We start from the raw sequence: 20,981 nt of genomic DNA, 5'->3' as shown, positions 1-20,981 counted from the left end.
TTTGTCCCTAGTAAAAAAATTTATTTTTCATAGGTTTTGGTAGAAGTTAATATGTTAGAGCACAAGCTCATACTTGTATGTATAATGTATTCTATTATATTATTATAGAAATTCATTAATGTTCAAAGTTAAAGTTTTTTTTTTTTCTATGGTGCTTTACAATGGAATTTTTTAGTTTTTTCCTTTTAATCTCTATCTAATTTATTTGTTGGAAAAAATTAAAAAAAATCATAAACAAACAAAAACTAAATATTAGATTAATTTTTATTTTAATAATTGTTTGGCTGCAGGATGGACTAATAATGCATCAATAACATTGAATTCAGATTTAAAATCTGAAGTCTTAATTTTCAGCATTCCTTTTTTTAACTAATCCTATATATTATATAATATATATATATATATATATTTTTTATTATTACATATTATATGGTAGGTAAGGCTGAGTGAAGAAAAAAAAGAAAGGTGATAATTAATTGTTGTCCAATAATTGAGACCTAAGGCTCGTCATTTTCAATTGAGATTGTGATATTTTCCGTGAAGATATCAAGATTTCACTTAAATAAATTTTAAGTAATGTTGGAATTTTGATGGAAGACTAAAAATACATGGAGAATATAGAGATGAAGATTAATTGCTATGTATACAGTACGTATATGTTTGTATTGAGAGTATACAATTAATTTGTTTTGAATACATCTTGGATTACAATTACTCATATCCAACATAAAGGAATAGGAATAGGAACCAAACGCCAAGTTATTATTTTTAGATTAAAGAGTAGATTGGAGAAGTTTCTCAAATTAAGTATTATAATAATTATACTAATGTGATCTATTTTAGGAGTATACATATTAATATATATTTTTTTTTTCAGTTTTTTTTTTTCCAACAATAATCATGTTATTACATATTACCATCAAGATTGAGTCCTTTAAGAGAAAAATGATAGAGGTGGTTTTATTGATTTTTTAGGAAAAATTATAAGAAAATACCTTATTTATAAGTCTATTTGCAAAAAATAATCTTATATAATTTTTTTGCAAAAAAACTACTTAATGTAATATATTTTTCTGCTAATGACTACCACTTAAAAGAAAACGTAAATTGACTGTCAAGTTTTAGGGTTTGACCAATTTGAAAGGTTAAGTTGTCTATGTGACAGTATCTCATTGGTCCTTGTATTTTTAAATTATTAAAAGTTAAAACACATAAATTAACAACAAAAAAAAATAAAAGATATTTGATGTCATTTTTACCTATCATAACGATATTTTTTCAAAAAAGAACATTTTTTAAAAAAAATTTTTCAAAAAAGGACGTCGCAATTACCCTTATTAGAATACCTCTTTTGAAAATCTGGTCGAAACAAGTACTTACTCTCCTATTTCCCGACACATAAACTGAAAAAAATATTTAACGTCAATTTTACCCATAATAACGATGATTTTTCAAAAAACGGACGTCGTAATTATCCTTATGGGATAACTCTTTTTGAAATCTGATCGAAACAAGTACTTATTCTCCTATTTTCTAACTCGTAAATCAAAAAAGATTTTTATGTTTTAGTTATGTTTTGATGAATTAAGTTATGTTTTAGTCGTAGAGATAAGAATAACTTTTTGGGATAAAGCGTCCAGATCGATTATAATATATATTTTTATTAACCTCGGCCTATCCTGTAATAAAATATGGTAAATTTAGAATAGCAAATGACATAATCACCAATCACTTTTAAACTCACATCAGCTTTAGCTCACTCTAAATCAACAATAGTTAGTATTTGAATGTACAAATAACAATTTTTTTGTTGGACTTAGAACTACATAAATAAGAAAAATATAGAGGTTTTAGTTTTGATTCTCACTTGACATTTTCTTTCTCTTAGTTTATCTTATAATAAACATTAAGAGAAAATGTTTCTCTCTTTTTGAATTTAACATAAAAGTACGCATTTTTTTTTTGATTGATGTACTCTCTTTTCAAGCCACATAATCCTCTGCTTTTGGCACGAGACTAGAAATTTGGTATAATAGGTTAAATTAGTAGGATATTTAAAAATAAAAAAGAGAATATAAAGAGTAAAAGTGATAAAATCATTAGGAGTATCTAAAAATAAAAATAGAGTAATTTATTATGAGAACAACCTAAAACTAAAAAATGGCATATTAAATTTAGCAGAAGATTATATATTTTTTATATAACTTATTTATTTACTTTAGCCCCTTTAGTATTGTTCAATTTTAGGGTTTGGCCTAGCCTTGACTTAATGATTTGATTTTAGGATCTTTTCCTATTAAAATTTAATTTAATTTTCTTTATTTTTTTAAAAAACTATTAGGGTCATTTTAGTTTAATTTTGTTTATTTAATTTAAAAAAAAATTATCGGATTCATTTCAAACTATATTAACTTTCACTATTTCAGAGTTTATATTTTATTCCAATAAAATAACAAAATGAAGCAAAAACTTAATTTTCTATAAATAACAAAGTTAAAACAATTCATATTCCGTCAAACTACATTTTTATTTTGGAACAAAGTTTATTATTTCCTAATAAAAACAATCATATAGATTAAAATTTATAGGAATAGAATATTTATTTCATTGATAAATGATTCCTCCTCACCCTCACAATGTGTAGAAATCACATACCTTAATTTCAAGCTATTAAATTAACCTCTCATTCCAAATTATTGTTACCTTTGGAAATGCTTTCAATTTTAGGCTCTATCTTTAACTCACATAATTTGTTAACCAAACTAACCAAGGCCTTGGAAGAACTCCCGTTATCACTCAAACTCTCCAATGCCTTACTTTGTAATTTCATGATCTTTTTCCTACTAATTTCATGTTGATTTACAGATTCAGCTAAAATTCGAGCCAACTCACATGAATTAGGAACCATGTCAGATCCTTCACACACCCTTGTCCCCACTTTTAAATGGTCCACAATCAATGTTGCATTCGAGAATTGATCTGCGCCCATTGGCCAAGCGAGCAACTTTACACCAGTTACTACCCCTTCTAAAACTGAATTCCATCCACAATGAGTTAAAAACGCACCAACAGCTCGATGCTTTAGTATCAAAACTTGTGGAGCCCAACCCTTGATAACCAAACCGCAACCCGACAAATGATCTTCAAATCCATGTGGGACCATCCCATGATCTCCAACCTGGCCCTTAACGGACCATATGAATCGAACCCTACTCTTTTCTAATCCTTCCGCAATCACCTCCATTTCACGATTTGTTAGTACAGCTTGTGTCCCAAATGACACATAGACAACCTCGTTATTTTGACATGTGTCAAGCCAACTCAAAAGCTTGTCCACCTCGATCGAGCTGGACCCACCTCGATTTTCAACCTTAGTTTGAGAAACCAACGGGCCCACAGCCCAAATTCGACCATCATACCCAAAACTACTACTCAAATGATCCAAATAAATCTTTTCCATGTCATCAAACGAGTTAATCAACAACCCCCAACTTGCCATGTCATCCCAAAAACCTTGTTTAATAAAATCCGAGTCAGCATCCCCTTCAACATATGACCTAAAAACAGGGGATAATTGCCACCAAGGAAACTTAGGACACCCAGGTACATCCTCAAACAAAACGACGTCATTTTGATCTTGATCTTGATCTTGATTTTTTTTCTTGGGCATATTTTTCCATAGAGAATAAATCACAGACAACCCAAAAGCCCCAGAAGGAGAAAAAACAATTCTATGAATCCCCAATTGAAGGGAAAAATTGTGGGTCCAACCAAGAAAAATATCAGAAATAATTGCTACAGGAGGAGAGGGGTGAGATTCGAACCAGTGACGTAACGGATCCATAAGTTTAGCAAAAGCAGGCATTATTTGCTTAAAACTTGCAGGAGGAAGATCTTTTGTATTCTCCTTTCCTTGAGGGATTCCATGGTATGATGGAAAAGGAAGAACAAGAGGGGTTACTATAAAAGGAAAGAGTGAAACAAGAGGGGATATGAGAGGAAGGTTTTTGGGAGTTATGACAATGGTGATTGTAAGTTTAGAGGTAGAAGCAAGATTGTGAATAAGATCTAAAAGGGGGATTATATGGCCTTGTGCTGGATATGGGATTATTAAGATATGGGTTTTTTGATTGTCCGCCATTGATGAAGAGAAAAAGTTGGAAGGAAGAAGAGAAATTTAATGGTTGAATGATGAAATTTGGTGAGTGGGTTGGTTGGTAATGTTATTCAATGAGATTTTTGATTTGTCATTGTGTAAAATTTATAGTCATCATTAAACTAGTAATCTATTATGATTATTATAGAGGTATCAAATATTGGTCAAAAAATGGACAAAGATTTGGTACTGAGATGATTTTATCTAAAAATGTGTTTTATAGGTTAAATAGTTTATCTAATATATATCACGTGAATATGAACTTTTCATTTAAGTCGTATTATTAAAAGATGACATTTTATAAAAATAGCACAAAAGGATGAATAATCAGATATTGATCAATAAAAGATTTTTTTTTAAAGCCATAAATTTATACAAATTTTACATGGTATCAGAAGCCAACGTGACAAAGGTCACGAGTTTGAATATCAATCATTTCTTATTTAAAATGGAATATTAAACGCCTATGCGCATCCACACTTTTAGCCCAATAAACTCTCGTGTGAGAGGCGTGTTATAAAATATTACATATCCTAAAGCCTTAACCATTAACTTGATGAGTTGGTTACTTGACGCACGATTTATTTATTAAAAAAAAACAAAAATAAGGCAAGAATCATGATATTATAATCTATATTTTCCATTTTCCACCTATTAGTTTATAGTTTACCAACAATACAATCTTATCTTTTTTGATTTTATATAATAAAAAATAAAAATAAAGAGGTTGAAGTTAATGGTGAAGTTGGGTAGGTGTAAGGCGTTCAAAGATATAACTCATACTATAAGTCTTTTAAATTATAAAAATTAACATTAATAAATTTATTATCCGTTGACTTATAACAAATTTACTTTTAAGTTAATTTTGAATAATCTCATTTATTACTTGTGTTTATTAAAGATCTACCTATGTTAGATGAAAATTAGTATTTTAATGGTTTGAATACTTTATTAGAACAAGTATGAAATTTGTGAAATAAAAAAGATTTAAGGTTTTTTAATTATTGAAATAAGGTAAAACATAAGATTTAAGATGTAGATGGTTTTTAAAAAAAAAATCAAAAGGCCGGTTTATTTGAACTTTTTTGTAGCTTTATTTTGAAAAAAAAAAAAGCCTTTGGATAAAAATGATTTGAAAAATAAACTTATTACAAAATCGTTGTAAACAATAATTTTAAGTCTATATAAGCTGAAATAGTGAATTTTGGGTAAAAAAGCCAAAAATGTTGTCAGTGACTTTGATTGTACTCGTAGCTAAATACTACTTCCTGTATTGATGGGTTTACACACTGTACATGAGCTGGTATCTGATTAGCAATGAATGTGGCTCTTGGATTATTGTAGCACAAATTTCTAAGAGAGACGGTCTTTTTAAAAGATTATTTTTAATTGGGTCAGTCTATTATATATCTTTTAAAATATTGTAATTATTCGTTAAGAATGTTGTAAGTAGACATTTGAGATATTGAAAGTAGGCATTAAGGATGCGTAAGTAAGCATTAAAAATACGGTAAGTACACATTAATCTTTTAATGGGTTGGATTTGAGATACGTCTCTCAAAGAGATGATCTCTCAAAAGACTAGCTGTTATTGTAGACCCAAGGCAAAAATACGAAAATTTGAAACAAATAAGCAAAAAAATATAAAAAATTCATACAATAGCCAACTTTGAAAAATATTTTCCAAGATAAGCAGTTTTTTCCCAGAGCTGTGGTTTGAGGTTGTTCGCTGTTAGTAACAACGAACAAAGACTAGAGGTAAAAAAAAGTCAAAGCGTATATTCGCTGTTACCAACAACGAACAAGAATTTTGACTATTTTTGACCTTCAGTTCTTGTTTGCTGTTAGTAACAGTAAACAGACTCAAGCTAAATTCATATCCTCCTTGTTTGACCAGGTTTTAGCTTTGTTCGTTGTTAAAACCTTTTGTCTTTTTTGAACCCTCGGCTTTTGTTCGTTGTTACTAAGTACGAACATGTCAAATTTCAAATTTGGAAAAAAACTGCTTATCTTGAGAAATAATTTAAAAAGTTGGCTATAATGTAAATTTTGTATATATATTATTGCTTATTTGTTTAAAATTTTCGCAAAAATACTCCATAAAATTAGGCCCTTTTACAAACAATATTAATTAAACCCAACTGAAGTGACAATTTGGTTTACTTTCCTTGCCCATTTCATTATACTTCCTTCGAATTTTAATAGTTGCTGCAGTTCTTGTAGCAAGTTAGCAACTACTGTTCATCAATCGATCTTATTTGGTATATATTTCTCTATATATCATGTAAAACATAATTAAGTGGGATCTTTTTTGATTTGTTTTAATGCATATTTTCATATACTAGATCTTTTACAAATTTATACTCTCTCTCCATCTTAACTACTCATTTTTATCCTTCATTTATTTTTTTTGCCTCATTCTTTATTCTCCAATCCAATTTTTCTTTCACTAAATTTCACTTATTTTACACATGAAAGAAACAAAAAGAGCATCTTTATAAGTTAAATCATCATGGTTACATATTTAAGCACAATATGTCATGTCATTAACACACAAAGACTACCTTCGCTCAAAAATATACTTGTAAGTGATTAAAACATCTTGTATGAGAATATGTCAATTACAGATATTATGAAACAGAAAAAGTAATAGATAATTATCAAATTTTCTTATACATATATTTCATGTTTTTCTATAAAATGTATTTATTATATATAGATATTAATAATTAAAATATTCTTGAAAACTGTTCAAAAAGCGGAATGTAACCAACATTCTAAAATAATGAGAATAATCAAAAATGATAATCAATACTCTTTTTATCTAACTTGATAAGAGTGTGAATATCCACGCACTCAAACTTGAATTATTAGAGTTTTCTACATTACATTTTCATTAACTTCTTTTTATCATTCTTTTATTTTTTGAAAGAATACAAGATTATCTTTAATTTTGCAATATACAAACAAATTTCAAACACACTTTCCAACATTATTCCAATTTCAATTTGAGTTGATATGTTATTTATTGCGAAAAGAAAAAAAATATGATTATATGGTCCGCCTCAAGAGTTTTTTGGACGAATCTTCAATTTTCAAGGCTCAAAATTTTCTTTTGCTTCACTATTGTTTAAGTCTCGTACAAAGACTCGCACACAAAACTCTCCAATACTAGTATTGTTCTTAGTTCTTACTCTAATCCAGAGCCGACTTTGAGATTATAAGGATTCGAGGCGAAAGATAAATTATAAACCCTAACGATATATTTCATTCGTTTCATATTATTTGCTGTTGATAATATCAATTCTCCACATATATATGTAACTAAAATGCAACAAAAGAAGTATATAAAACAAATATTAAAAATTTTATTTCAATAATACCATAAAATAAAATAATGTACGTAGTTATGTTTTGAGTAAAGTTTAAAAATAAAATCTAAAACTAAAAGTATTAATTAGAAGTTATGCATGCTTATAATACCGAAAATAAAATAATGTAAGTAGAAGTATTACAATTTAAAATTAAAACTTTAATTAGAAGTAATAATTTGTATTAATTTTATTTTAATATTACCGAAAAATAAAAATAATATACATAGTTTTATTTTGAGTAAGTTTTAAAAAGCATAAAATAAGAAAATTAGAAGTATAATTCGGAGTTTTGAGTGAAGTTTAAAATTAAAATATAAAAAAAAATAGACGAATTTCATGTATGTGTAATTATTGAAGTTACGCAGGTTTTATTCTTATCAAAAAAGAATAATCACTAAGATTACTAATCATTTTTGTTGGCCTATACTTGTCTTCAATATGATAGTTCTGTGTTCGAATTTTCATACAAGCACAAAGCAAATTTTGACCCTGCTCCAATGCAATAAACCACAATTGTACAAATTTTAAAAAAATAAATTATTGTGAGAGACGATCTCTCTGAGAGACGATTTATATATAAGGCTAAATACACATTAAAGAGAAAATAAGAATACAGGTTTCTCATTTTAAGGTCATTTCTTTGAGAAACGGTCTTTTGTAATAATAGCTGTTTTAAATAAGGAAAATGTATAAAACCTTAAGGGCTGTATATAAGATAAAATCTTGTATTTTATCCATGTAATTTAATATTATTTTTTCTTTAATAACATAAGTGGGTGTGAATTGTGATTAAGTATTTATAAAAATAAAAATATTTTAAAATAAGAAGATATATCAAAATGAAAATATCGAGAAAGTTATTAAACGAGAGGTCATAATAAAGGAAAATTCAAAAAGATGGTCAATAAAGTTCGACGTCTCTTTTCTTTGTGGACAGTGCTTTTGTCATTCTCCTTCTAGAAGATTACTCCAACTCCATAAATGAGAAAATTTGTGTGGTACACATTTACTGCCTTCATCATTCATCGGATGATGTATTTAATGGATGACTTCTCCTCTTAATTCTTATCTAATGTTTACCAATGTACTCTTACTTATATTTTTTTTTTATTTTTTGTATTTTTATTTGTTTTTCTCTTTTACTTTTGTATATAATATATTAATGCAAACTAACTAGAATATTTCCAATTATAACTAATAAATTATATATATTAAGAGAAATCTAATAAGATTTCACATATTTATGTTTTTTCATAAACGGTTGATGAAAATTTGTAGTCGAAATTTGTCTTTAAAATTCATAATGTATTGCAAAATCAAACATGCAATCGGATCTTACGGAGCATGTTCATACATGACATTGTTGAGGGTTGATTATAGAATAAAATTTCTTTAAAAGAATCGCCTTAATAAAAGCAACAAAAGGTATAATGTAAAATGTTCAAAGTTATAGGGTGAAACTGGATACCATGTATAAACTATAAAGTGTTCGATCATGTAGGATTTTCTTAATTAAAGAGTCATAATTATAGAATTATAATTATAGGTATGAGTTGTTGTCGTTCTTCCCTCCCAAAACCTTAATTATAATTTTCTATGGGCGAAACACACTAAATATGACGATGATGAATTATAGAATTATAAATTAAATTAATGGATGAGAGTTCTTTCTTTCATGTTCAATTCTCACAATTTACATGAAGTATTAATTTTCTTTCTTTGCTTTGCCTTTAGTGTTTATCTAATCTACCTCACAAAAACAAATTAATAAGATAAAATAAAAATATTTTAGTTTGACTTGTTATATGCTTAAATTTTTAAATTTATAGTGAAGTTTTGCTTTGCATAACTTGTACAAGTACAGTACTTTTTGAGAGACTATCTTTTAATCAAACAACTTCAAATAAAGAACATGTATTCTCATAATTTGTATTAATTAGATTATATAATTTATATATTGAGCGCATCTTGCTTAATTCAGGTGAATGAAAAACGAAAATTCAAAGGTTGAGATTGAAAAGTCCGTTGTTATGTAGAGGAAATAAGAATTTGGGTAAGTTGAAGAATCATATCAGGTCTCACTTAAAGAAAAAATTAGTGAATGAGAATCGAAAAGCTCAAATCCTACATAAAAATACTTTGTAAATGGATCGCTTTTTGGGTTAATCAGTTGACACTTGAGGATTAATCCCAGAGTTGAGCTCGAGAAAAATCAATGTGGTTCGAGTTCAAACATAATGTTACGAGTTAAGGCGAGCAACCTGTACTCAAACTTGGCTCAAGTTTAAACATTAATACTGAGTTAACCTGAGCAACCAATACTAAGACTATGCTCTTTGTATTCTCAAATGAATTTCCATGTTAGTATCTACTGCATTCCATTTGCTCGCTTGAGAAAAACATTGCAATCTCGATTTAGCTGAACTACAAACATCTTGCTTGACAACTACCCTAAAATGCTATTCTATTTTCGGTTTCTTTAAATTCGAACCATTAAACAAAAGCAAGTCTACTAGGAGCAAGCTTAACGCGACAAAAAGAAAGCAACATTAATGTTACAAATATTGCAAGGATTAGGCCAATTTCTCCTCCCCGGTTGATCCCTTAATCTCGAGACCAAAAGGATGGTGTTGTTATCTTAAACTTACTGACTATTTAAACCCTAACGATATTACAATTACAAACAAATATACTTCAGGTTAGAGAGAAAACCATCAGTATATAGTTCGACATTAGAAGGATTAACAAGTCCTTACATGATATCTTCATGACTTGACAATGCTAAGCGACTGCGAGAGGCTAGTTCATCAGAAGTTCGAACTAACTTGAACTTGATTGAGTTGGATCATTTGGTGCTTTTCTTTACAAAAATGACAAGACCGGCTAACTACTCGTACCACTAAAGAATAGTTCCTCTATGAAACACCAGTTGGATGACATACCTCATCTTCCATGCCATGAATCATAATTAAGCTGTCTGAAGTCTTCCGCTTCCAAGTGAGAAACAGTCAAGCAGACAACAGGGGCTCTAAGCTGCAAGGTCAGAAAATATTTCAGGAAAAATAAAAATGCAAACCGAGTATTTAAACTGAAGTTACATAGTTTTGTTAGACATACATGGAAAATGATGATGACACATTATTTTATATGTTAACTAAGAGATCAAGTACTATATTTCAGAATGTCTAGTGTGCTAATCAAAAAGAAAAACTTCATCAAATGCTGTATAACTTTTGCTTTAAAGATTTATCCTCTCATCCCTGCCTTGAAAAAAGAGGATGACATGAAATATACACTCTACACATTGGACAATTAACAAATTTTTCTGACAGTGTATCATAACAGGTTATATATCATGCTATGAACTATGAAGTAACTATGGCAAGGAGAATATATTTGAGTCAATATGATGGTTTGCAAATGGAACAGGAAAGCTCTGTTATCTTTGTCAATCCTTAGAGCTCTATTTTTCCACAGGATTTCTCATCCATTTACAACCAAATCCCAACCCCAGACATTATTTAACACCTTCATCATCCGATATCACTCTACTCATGTTTATTGTTTCTAAGGCAAAAACGGATGATGATAAATGATAGTATCCGAAAATGCTATACGTATAAAGAGATGTTAAGCATTAGAATACACAGCCTCGTGAAGTTACAATGAATGAATGAACTAGATAAGATATAGTAATATCCTCAAGGAGGAGAAGAAGCTTCATTATCAAATCCCGATTAGTTCAGCATCTCATCTTTGAACACAATATCTGCTTCTCTTAGCACTCTCTTTCCTTTCCCTGATAATTTTACCTTCTTCACAAAAGCAGGAGCATGAAAGATGTTTCAATACCACTATTTCTACCCTACTAACACACGTTGAGCTTCTAAATTTTGAATTCAGGCCTCTGGTGAGAAACAAAGTTCCATTCAAAGTTTAGTGTCATGATAGGCATGCTATCTGATTGTATGAGATGAAATGGAAAACCCAAGCTTTGATGAAAAATCAGCTCAATCAAAAAGAGTATAATTTCATCAAGCTTGGATATATATATCTATATGATATGTTAGGATTGGATGTAATCAAGTGAGTAGAGTTTTGTCAAGCTTGTAGACCTAGATTTATTAGTCTACCCTCCATTGCTATCAAATAAAATATTTTTGTTTACTTAACCTTGCAGTTCATCCAGATTGATGTTGGAACACATCAAATATCACATCAAATTGTAGTAGCCAAGTTGTAAAGGTTTGCAAATCTATCAAGGCGATACCACTCAATTTTTACAGATGTAATCAAATCATGTTTTGGACTAATTCAAGGGATATCTCATGAATTTAGACGATATGTGACAGCACGACAACGTAGTCTTGACGCAATCACGTCCGAAATCTCATTTAACCCCAATCACGTCTTGACTACTACCACATTCACGTATGATAGTGTAGTTTAAAACAAATAACTTATTTCAATATGAGAAACAATCTTGATGTTATGGGGGGACTGGGGAGCACAATCTCAGCATGGTTTCAGAGGGAAAAGATACAAGCACACTAGTCACAAACGATAAGAATGGAATTTATTGCAAACCTTTGTCATTAAGATCAACTGATAGACCAAGATTCTTCTGTTCTTTGTCCACTACGCCATAGCTTGGGCAGGGGATACCAAGTTGGCTTACGGAAATAGAGTTATTTCGACTAGTTTGTCCATTGATGCCTGGGGTCCTCATCTGCTGGTTTAAGTACATCTCCAAGCCAGAAGGAGAAGATCCTATCTTCCTCTTCATCTTAAATTTTCCCCTGGGAAAGCAGAAAAGGAGATGTTTAAATAAACAACACTATGACTTGGGGATAATTAAAGAAGTCATGTCAGAGATACACCTGTCTTTTCTTTTCTCAAAGTACCTCTGCAGTGAGACCTGTCTGTTTGTCTGCCCTTCAACATCTGCGACATGTAAACAAAAGGGATCAGTTGAATATGACACTTCCCATTCCATCCATAGTGCAAAATACAGTTTTGGTAAAAGTCGCTAAATGGATTTTGTGGTTGATGCGAATGAATTTGCGTCAACATGACCTATATTTTGGTCGCGATTAACTCAAAACCTTTACTATATGGTCGTAATGCGGTGACGCGGCCTTGTTTTGCACAATGATTCCATGTGAAGAAATTTTCATTACAAAAGATAGACCGCTGACCAAACAAAGAGGTTTTTATGGTTCCATTGAATATATTGATGACCGAATCCTCCCCCCCCACCCCGCCAAACGATCATGTCCAAAATTAAACAAGCAAAATCTTATACTAAGAAAAATGGAACCATTAGGTATTTATAGCATTGCATATTCAAGAAAGAACTGTTTCATGAGAAGCTAAGTTATAACTTACAACACATTTGTGGGGAGTAAACGAAAAAATAATAGCAGCAAAAGTGAATATACACAGCTTCCAAAAGATAAATAAACACCGCAGCAATTGTAATCAGAGTGCATTGTTGTACAGCCCCTATTAACAAACAATTCCTCATGCATTTTTCACATAACACGCTCTGAGCTTTCTACCCAAAATATACTCTTATCTTCTTCACAAGTCAAACTATGTTTTCTGAAAACTTCAGAAAAGAAATAACACAAAACCTGAATTTGCTTAAATCATAATCGATAAACTAAGTTAAATCGGTTTTATAACTAAATCTGTCAGAAAAGTGTACAATCCAGCTCAATTGCCTCTACAGCAGGAATATGCTTTGTGCTTCTCCAACACTTGAGAAGTACACCTTTCTTATTGCATCTCACTTTTTCCAATGTTGATAAGCCTTTAACTTTATGAAGGTCAAGCATCAATGTTATCTCATCCTAAATACAATATAAATATTTGCTATGAGGAAAGCACAACCATAACACATGAAACACGCACCTTGTTCGTAATTAATGCTCCCATCTGATTTACAATGCTGAATAGGTTCCGCCATCTTCCCTGTCAATTGTATTCCATAAGTTTATAGCATCGAACTATCATTTTATAATACCATATTACCATGCTACACCAGAATTTAACCAGTGATCGTTTTGGTAACTAACAGATTCATATCACATGAGGCCAAAATCAGTTAAACTGCTAGCAGATGAACCATAGACAAGCAAAAATCAAAAATGTAACTTGCTTTGTTATGTTAATGAGAAATTGATTCCTCATGCTTCCTATTTCCTAGTTCCTAGAACATTACAAAATCTATGCAACAAACTTTATTTTGTTTTTTCTTAGTTAAAAAATCCACCAAAATCTTTTGATTGAAGAAGCCACTGCAGTCATCAAAATCATGATGTCACAGTGAGTGTCCAGTGATGAACACCAATTTACAATATACTGCGCTAGTTACCAAGAAGCACAAGAGATAGCCTCAAGCCCTTTCCCAAATGAGAGGAGAACCTCAGTCTAGAAATTTACATATTCACAATAAGAATTAACTAATGATAACCGAAAACAATATAAAATGATTAAAGCCTCAACTTCTTCTAAACATGCATCAATAATAAACCCTATAATACTTTCCAGCAATTCAATTAATAAAATCCTAATTAACAATTAAATTTATCATCCACGAAAATTTATATGTATACCACAACAGGTAAACGGAGACACACACAAGGAAGAATTTTAATTACAAATGAACCGTTCAGATCAAGTTACAAGCACTCTCAATACCGTAAATCTACACTACACAAGTGAAAAACCCAATCAACCACCCAGCATCAATGTACCACCGAAGAGCTTGTTGCATCACTAAGCTCATATCTACTTATTCACAGCTTTTTATCCCTTCGACCATAGAAAAAATATAGCAGATGTCATTGGATTGCGGTCACGATCGCGACGTCATGGACACAGCACCCTGTGTTATGACTAGTTTCGCGAACATAGCTATGTAATTTTTAACTTAAAAAAATCATTTTATTATAGTAATTCAAGTTTTCTGGATACACTTTAAAAAAAGATTATAATGGTTAATATGTTGGAATGACAACATATAATGGTTGTCACTTGTCACTCCATGACTTTTTAAATCACAAGTTACATAACACAGTAGATGACTGTGCATATTTTTATTTTTCATCATTGTAATTTCTCTTTTGGACGCTCAAATTATAATTTGGAATTTTAGACTTCTATATATTACATGATTTGGTAATATTCCGAACTCGTGGAGAAAATATCTTAACACCACCACTAACACATGATCTTTAACGGCTATTGGTTACAACTACAACCATAGAGTAAACATGAACATATTATAGAACATGTGAGCATATCCACTTTAATGTTGGGCATTGTTTCGTTATGTGCACATCTGTCTTTTTCTTGGAAACCTAAGGCAGTACAACAAGAAAGCATTCGCATAACGCCTCCTCCCCCATTATACTAACTGCTATATTTTAAAGAAAGGAAGTTGCAATTTCTACAAAATTTAAACAGAGAACAGTAAAGTTCAATTCACACCAAAAATAAGGCTCATCAGTACAAGTGTACAACTAAGTTTAAGTATGTTCTGATAAGCAAATTTCTGATGAAAATACTGTGACCTATTACTTTGATTTCAAAATTAAACTCTTTAGTAATTAAAGCTCAAGCCCTATCAATTCTCATGAGCATCGTTCTTGAAATGTTCGATTAATTAGGTTGGAAATCCTTTCATCTGTAAAACTACGTAGAGAGCAAACTAAATAGGTCACAGACTCACATATAACAGCCATGCCACAAAGACAAAGCCAAAATCCCAACAATTTATGGTCGACTACATGTACCAAAGTAAATCCATCTGAGAGATCATTGTTGACAAAGAGTATACTCTATTTAACCCTATCTTTAATTCTTCAATAATATTCTGACCTGGTCATGCACCTGCCTTAAATATAAATGACAAATAAACGAGATACATCTTCTTGAGACATGTGCTTAAAGCCTTTAATTGCCAAAAGTTGTACTAGCTATCTTCCACTCTTTACAATTGAAATGGTAACAGATAACCAGCCAAATGAAATTCAAATATACTAGTAAATTTTAAATTTAGCACAGTACTTAAAAACATTTGATAGGTGATTTGCAATACGACAAATAAACCTTTCAGCTCAACTAAAACAAGGCTTTGAAACATGAGAAATCCATAGAGCATATGTGATAAGTGCAATTTTTTGCACTTATTGATGGCATTTAGACTCCTTTCTGGTGAAGTAATAAAGCTGTTTTAAATGATTATATAGTATGTTTGTATAATTTCACCTAATGATTCTATTTGTAACAATTTACATGTTTTTGAGGTGAATTTGTTGTTTTTATGCAGCTTATAGGTCCTATGAAGTCATAAGAGGGTGAAGGCTTGGAAAAATAGCATAACTCCCGTAACAAATGAAGAAGAACGAGCAACAAAGGCAGTATGTTTACGACGAGTTGTTGCCAAGGCCATACATAAAGAGCCACAACTCGTCGCTCCTGAAAAGAAGAATCAAGATGAAAAGTAAGTGACGAGTCACCGCTAAATAGATGATGACCCGCCGCCAACTTTTTGAAGTCACAAATTGAAGACGGTAAAGAAGCGACGAGTCGCCTCTATATAGGCGACAACTAGCCACCCAAGTTCTGGAAAAGTGCAATTAAGGTATTGAGCAAGCAACAAGTCGACTATTTGCCACCTTTCTTCTGAGCCGTTTCGCGCGTCCTTCCATACGTTTTGGTTAGTGTAGTTTCATTTAATTTAATTTATTTTTTATTATTTTTAGGTTAATTTTTAGGGTTATTGGAATGATTGTTTCCAAGTAACATTCCTCTTAAGAAGAAATTTTAGTTTTAGGAAAAGAATTAAGAGTTTTTAGAATTAGTATTTACGACATTCTTATTTTCTTAGTTTCGTAGTTTCAATTTCCGATTTTCTTTTCAATCCTAATACTTAGTGGACACCTATTTCTTTATTCATTAGAGTTCAATTACCATTATTCTTAGTTAGTTTCCCATTATTGTTTTTATTATTCATGTTCTTTAGATTAGTAATTTATAATATTATGTTTATGCATGTCAATATGTCTAGAATTATAATTGTATGCTTAGGATAATTTGATATGTCTAGTGACTAGATTTTTTATCTAGGGTGGAGGAAATAATCCCAATTTAGGACAAGATTGTAGCTGGTATGAAATTTCTTTAGTACAAGAATCTGTGACTAAATCTATGCTTAATAAACCTCAAATTAAATAGTTTTATTTACCTTTTCAAAAGAACAAAAGTTTCAAAATAGGATTAATTTAGGATTGAGGTACATTTAGATTAAATTCCAATTAATTCACCCAAAAGAACATACATTTGACTACTGAACTGATAAGGCCCTAAAAAGATAGTTAATCAAAAGAATAGAAGTTTGAGGTTAACCAAGATTACATTAAATCAAATTTATAAGCAAGGAAAAAGTTGCCATCTTTATGCAAATTGTGTGATTTCAGATGCCCTAGACTCATTCAATTATCCAGAATTCCAGCTTTAGTTTATTTTAAGAAGCAATTTAGTAATTTGATTTTATAATATTAGTAGTGCTAAACATAAAATTAATTACACATTTTGTTCTTTATGCGTGATAATTATATTAAGGTAAAATAATTAAACTACCTTCCTTGAGTTCGAGCCGTTGGCTATACGTACACCGCGCGCTTTCAGATTTACAATAGTCAAGCGGTGTTTATCATTCTCACGTTGAAACTAATTCAAACAAAACAGATTTGTCTCCTTCAATGTTTTATTCCATGTAGACTATGGCCCTATTCGTTACACGCTAAGGAGTGCTAAATTGGTACTATTTAGATCCTCGCTACTATGCTGAAAGAGATGTAGAATGGTACAATAACAACATTTCACTAGCCAATGTCATTAAGTGGCTCCCACCTAGATTGGGTGTAGGGTATGTTGTACACAGTCTTACCCTTGTTGGTCATAACAAAGAGGTCGTTTACGAAAATCGTGTTCACTATGTTGTCATAAACTCATAATAGAAAGAAGCTATTTGCGTATTGATTCAGATAGGTCATTGAGGATGAACACATTCTCTCGCAAACTCTGACATGACTCTGAAATAACTTAACAATGAAGTGAATGATTGGAAATGTGCTAATGTTATACCATGCAACATGGACTGTGCAACGGCTCCATCTTGAGTAGACACATTGTATTTAAGATTTGATGTGGGAAATTGGCATGGAACGCTCCAGCAAGAAGAGTTTCCAGCATTTGGCTCATCCTGAGAAAACTGGTTAGGGCTTGCGGCAAGACGTGTTAGCGCCAGTGCCTGCTGAAATAGCTTGTCATATCAGCAACGGAATACTGGTATCCATACAAGATATTGATGAATGAATGATTACCTTATCAACCGGAATTCCATCATAAACATTGACTTTGCCACTGTAAAAGATTGTCATTTGATCAAAAGACAATTGTGATGCATCTGTACCCCTGCAATAAAACATTTAATTTCAGAAAAGCTTGATTACAAGTTTACAACAGATTAGTTAGCATCTCAAATTCTCAACCAGCAATCAATAGAACACATAAACTACTAAGTATATCACACTCTAGTAAAACGAGCTCATATTTAGCACTCAAATGGGCAATGGACTAAAGCACTCTACCAATGAATGCATCTTTCTATTTACTTAATAAATATGGCAAGAAGCTGGTTCACATCATCTTAACTTCACCATTAGGTTTGATTGTTGTATTATGCAACATCACAAAATCTTATTCGCTTCCATTGATTGTGGTATTATACTACATCACAGAAATCTTATTCTTACGCCTACTCATTCATCTAAACATATGCATCTAAACAATCCCCATCATCAAGAAATTGACCCGATAGCTCAACATTCGAACGCAGACAGTATTTTTGTTTTAATGACAATCAAACAATCCAAAAGAATTTTACCTTTAAACTTAGTGTCACACATCAATCGCACAACAGTTGAGGTTACTCATTTAAGCAGCTTGCACTGAATCTCATACTTGATATTTTGATTTATGTCTTCGTTATCGTGAAATTTTAAGTCCAAGTACTTTAATTACTCTAAAAAGCTATTTCCATATACTCTATTACTTTGACTTAGTTTTGCCATTTGATTTTTATACAAATCTCCACGTCTCTAGCTTAGCATTGAACACATCTCTAATTTTGTTCAGCTTTACAACATTTAATAATGAACATGCACCATAAAACGTTTCTTTGCATAGTTCTTATTATCTTATCTGGGACCATTGCAAACAAGAAAAACCTAAATCAATCATGTTTAAACAAATTTGGTAGCTCCTACACATGTTATAAGTTGTAACGTAGATTTGTACTTTGTCATCCATATCTTATATATAAACTCATGAGGCAAACCTTTCATTGACAAAACCCACCAAAATACTTCCTTTGGTACTTTGTCATACACCTTCTCCAAATCAATGAGTAGCTTCTATAGTAGCTTGTATTAGTATATACCCAAATTGGTTTTCAAAAATACTTCTACATCTTGTTAGGTAACAATCTTTCACTCTTTCCCATAACTTTACTCGTAAGTTTAATTTTGTAGTAGTTAAAGCAGTTTTGCACATCTCTTTTGTATTTAGAGATGGGTACTAATGTGTTTATACTCTATCTAGTTTGTTCTCCATGACTTATAGATCTGCCCTAATGATTTTAAACCTTGATTAGAGTATTGTGGGATGCTTTTTTTTTGCTTCATTTTCTTCTAAATCTTTTCTACCCCTACTTTGTTTATTCGTTTCATAAATCTCTATTCTCTTTCACTAGAAATAACATGTCGTTCTCCTTGACAACTATAGAATAACTCGTCAAAATTACCCTTCCACCTAATAGTTTAAGCTTAAACTCTTCAGTTAGCTACTTAAATTTGCTCATTATGAACTCAAAGCTGCTGAGTGTAGTAGTAAGAAACAGCCTTTTTGTTAATGCAAAAACAAGGCTATAGTGCAAACCAACCCAACCCCAACTTCCCTTTTAACCTACCTCAAAGGGAGCTAATTTAGTGGAACATCCAACAACCAACTACCAAGCAGCCCTAATTGCAATGAAGCTTAACCAGAAAGCCAATCAAATGCAATTCAGTAATCCCTTTTTTAAAAAACGTAAACAAAACACCAAAAACCTTCAAAATAGCAGAACTAAAAAATAAAAAGAAAATGAAAACCTGAGAGATAATGGTCTGGAGTCGATGAGATTAGTACGACATTCCCCATCTCCAATAGCAATAGGTTCAGAACTGGATGTAGCAGGTGGATTATTTGGAGCTCCATCCTCTCCAACGGCGGATACCGATACTGATCCATCAGCGTCAGGACTTAATTCCGGGGAATTTGAATTCACCTATGATTTATTTTATAAAAAATTATACTTCTATACTAAGTAGACTAAAAAAAGTAAGAAAACATAACTGAAAAACAAATGATAAAAAATACTAACAGTATTATAAGAAGGAACATTTGGGGGACGAACAAGCGCAGATTTAAGAGCAGCAGCATTTGAATTGGAATTAGCAGGAGGAGAAGGTTCGAGCAAAGATTTGAGAGAAATAACTTGTTGAATCGCTTGAGATTTATTCCAAGAAGGTCTTCGCATACCTGTCGGTTAATTTATAATTATAGTTTAGGGTTTTGATACCAATAATTAAATAATAAAATAAAATACCGGAAAATCAGGAGAAGAAAGAGGAAAGACCTTTATCTTTGAGATAACGGCGACAATCTTCGCGAGTAAGCTGGGTGATGTCGTCTTCAGTAAGCTCATGTAACGGTTTATCCAACACTGATTTAGCGACAGCCGTCATTGTAGCCGTCGACGCCATTGTCGACATTGTAGTGTTCATTAATGGAGTCACAGATTTGCAGGATTTGGGTGTTTGGGAAGAAGCCAGGATCCAAGACTGGGTGAGTGAGTCGAGACTCGAGAGTGGCGATTTGAGGGCACTTTCACCCTAAGCTGCCACCTATTCGCTGATTTTTGCTCAAAGTAATTTTCAGAGGGACCAAATTTTCTTCCGATCTCGATTTGCTAACATTTTATTTTCGCTTTTACGCTTCACATAGACTCCGGCTTGTTAAAAGACTCGAACTTAATCTAACATTTACCCGATCTTAAGAATTCAAACCCACTTAACATGGTGTTTGCTAATAAGTATTTTAATTTTAATCATAAATTTTAAGAATTTGAGAGTGATAAGATTTGGGTAGTCACTTCTAAATTCTCAACTTTAACTACTTTAAAAACAATGGTGGAATTTAACCCAAATCCAAATTTAAAAACTTTTGATTTGACAAACAATAAATTTGAGTCAATTTCAAATTTCTAAATGAAATAATCATTCCCAAACATCGCATAACATGACTTTAAAATGAATTTTTTAAATAATGTGAAAAAC

The 20,981-nt window shown here is 31.2% G+C and overlaps 2 protein-coding genes across 3 annotated transcripts; both read right to left on the bottom strand.

Annotated features, from left to right (window-relative positions):
• Positions 1-2,458: 2,458 nt before the first annotated feature.
• LOC130798422 (UDP-glycosyltransferase 89B2) lies at positions 2,459-4,316 on the bottom strand. Its single transcript, XM_057661400.1, has one exon. The coding sequence runs from the start codon at positions 4,139-4,141 to the stop codon at positions 2,684-2,686; it is 1,458 nt and encodes a 485-aa protein (XP_057517383.1). The 5' UTR covers positions 4,142-4,316; the 3' UTR covers positions 2,459-2,683.
• A 5,604-nt stretch (positions 4,317-9,920) lies between these two features.
• On the bottom strand, positions 9,921-20,776 carry LOC130798421 (protein TIFY 4B-like). 2 transcript variants are annotated; one of them, XM_057661398.1, is made up of 9 exons: positions 20,282-20,776; positions 20,027-20,184; positions 19,755-19,930; positions 17,928-18,018; positions 17,689-17,857; positions 13,447-13,506; positions 12,411-12,474; positions 12,118-12,329; positions 9,921-10,563 (listed from the first exon to the last, which is right to left on the bottom strand). In XM_057661398.1, the coding sequence occupies exons 1-9, from the start codon at positions 20,427-20,429 to the stop codon at positions 10,559-10,561; spliced, it is 1,083 nt and encodes a 360-aa protein (XP_057517381.1). In that variant the 5' UTR covers positions 20,430-20,776; the 3' UTR covers positions 9,921-10,558. The 2 variants fall into 2 exon arrangements, with proteins under 2 accessions (XP_057517381.1, XP_057517382.1); XM_057661399.1 differs by having other exon boundaries at positions 17,689-17,854; positions 20,282-20,657.
• Between the last annotated feature and the right edge of the window lie 205 nt (positions 20,777-20,981).

Source organism: Amaranthus tricolor, chromosome 13 (assembly GCF_026212465.1).
Source record: "Amaranthus tricolor cultivar Red isolate AtriRed21 chromosome 13, ASM2621246v1, whole genome shotgun sequence".
NCBI classification, from domain to species: Eukaryota; Viridiplantae; Streptophyta; class Magnoliopsida; order Caryophyllales; family Amaranthaceae; genus Amaranthus; species Amaranthus tricolor.
Note: the sequence above shows the minus strand (reverse complement) of the source record. Positions and strands in the feature narration are given on the sequence as shown.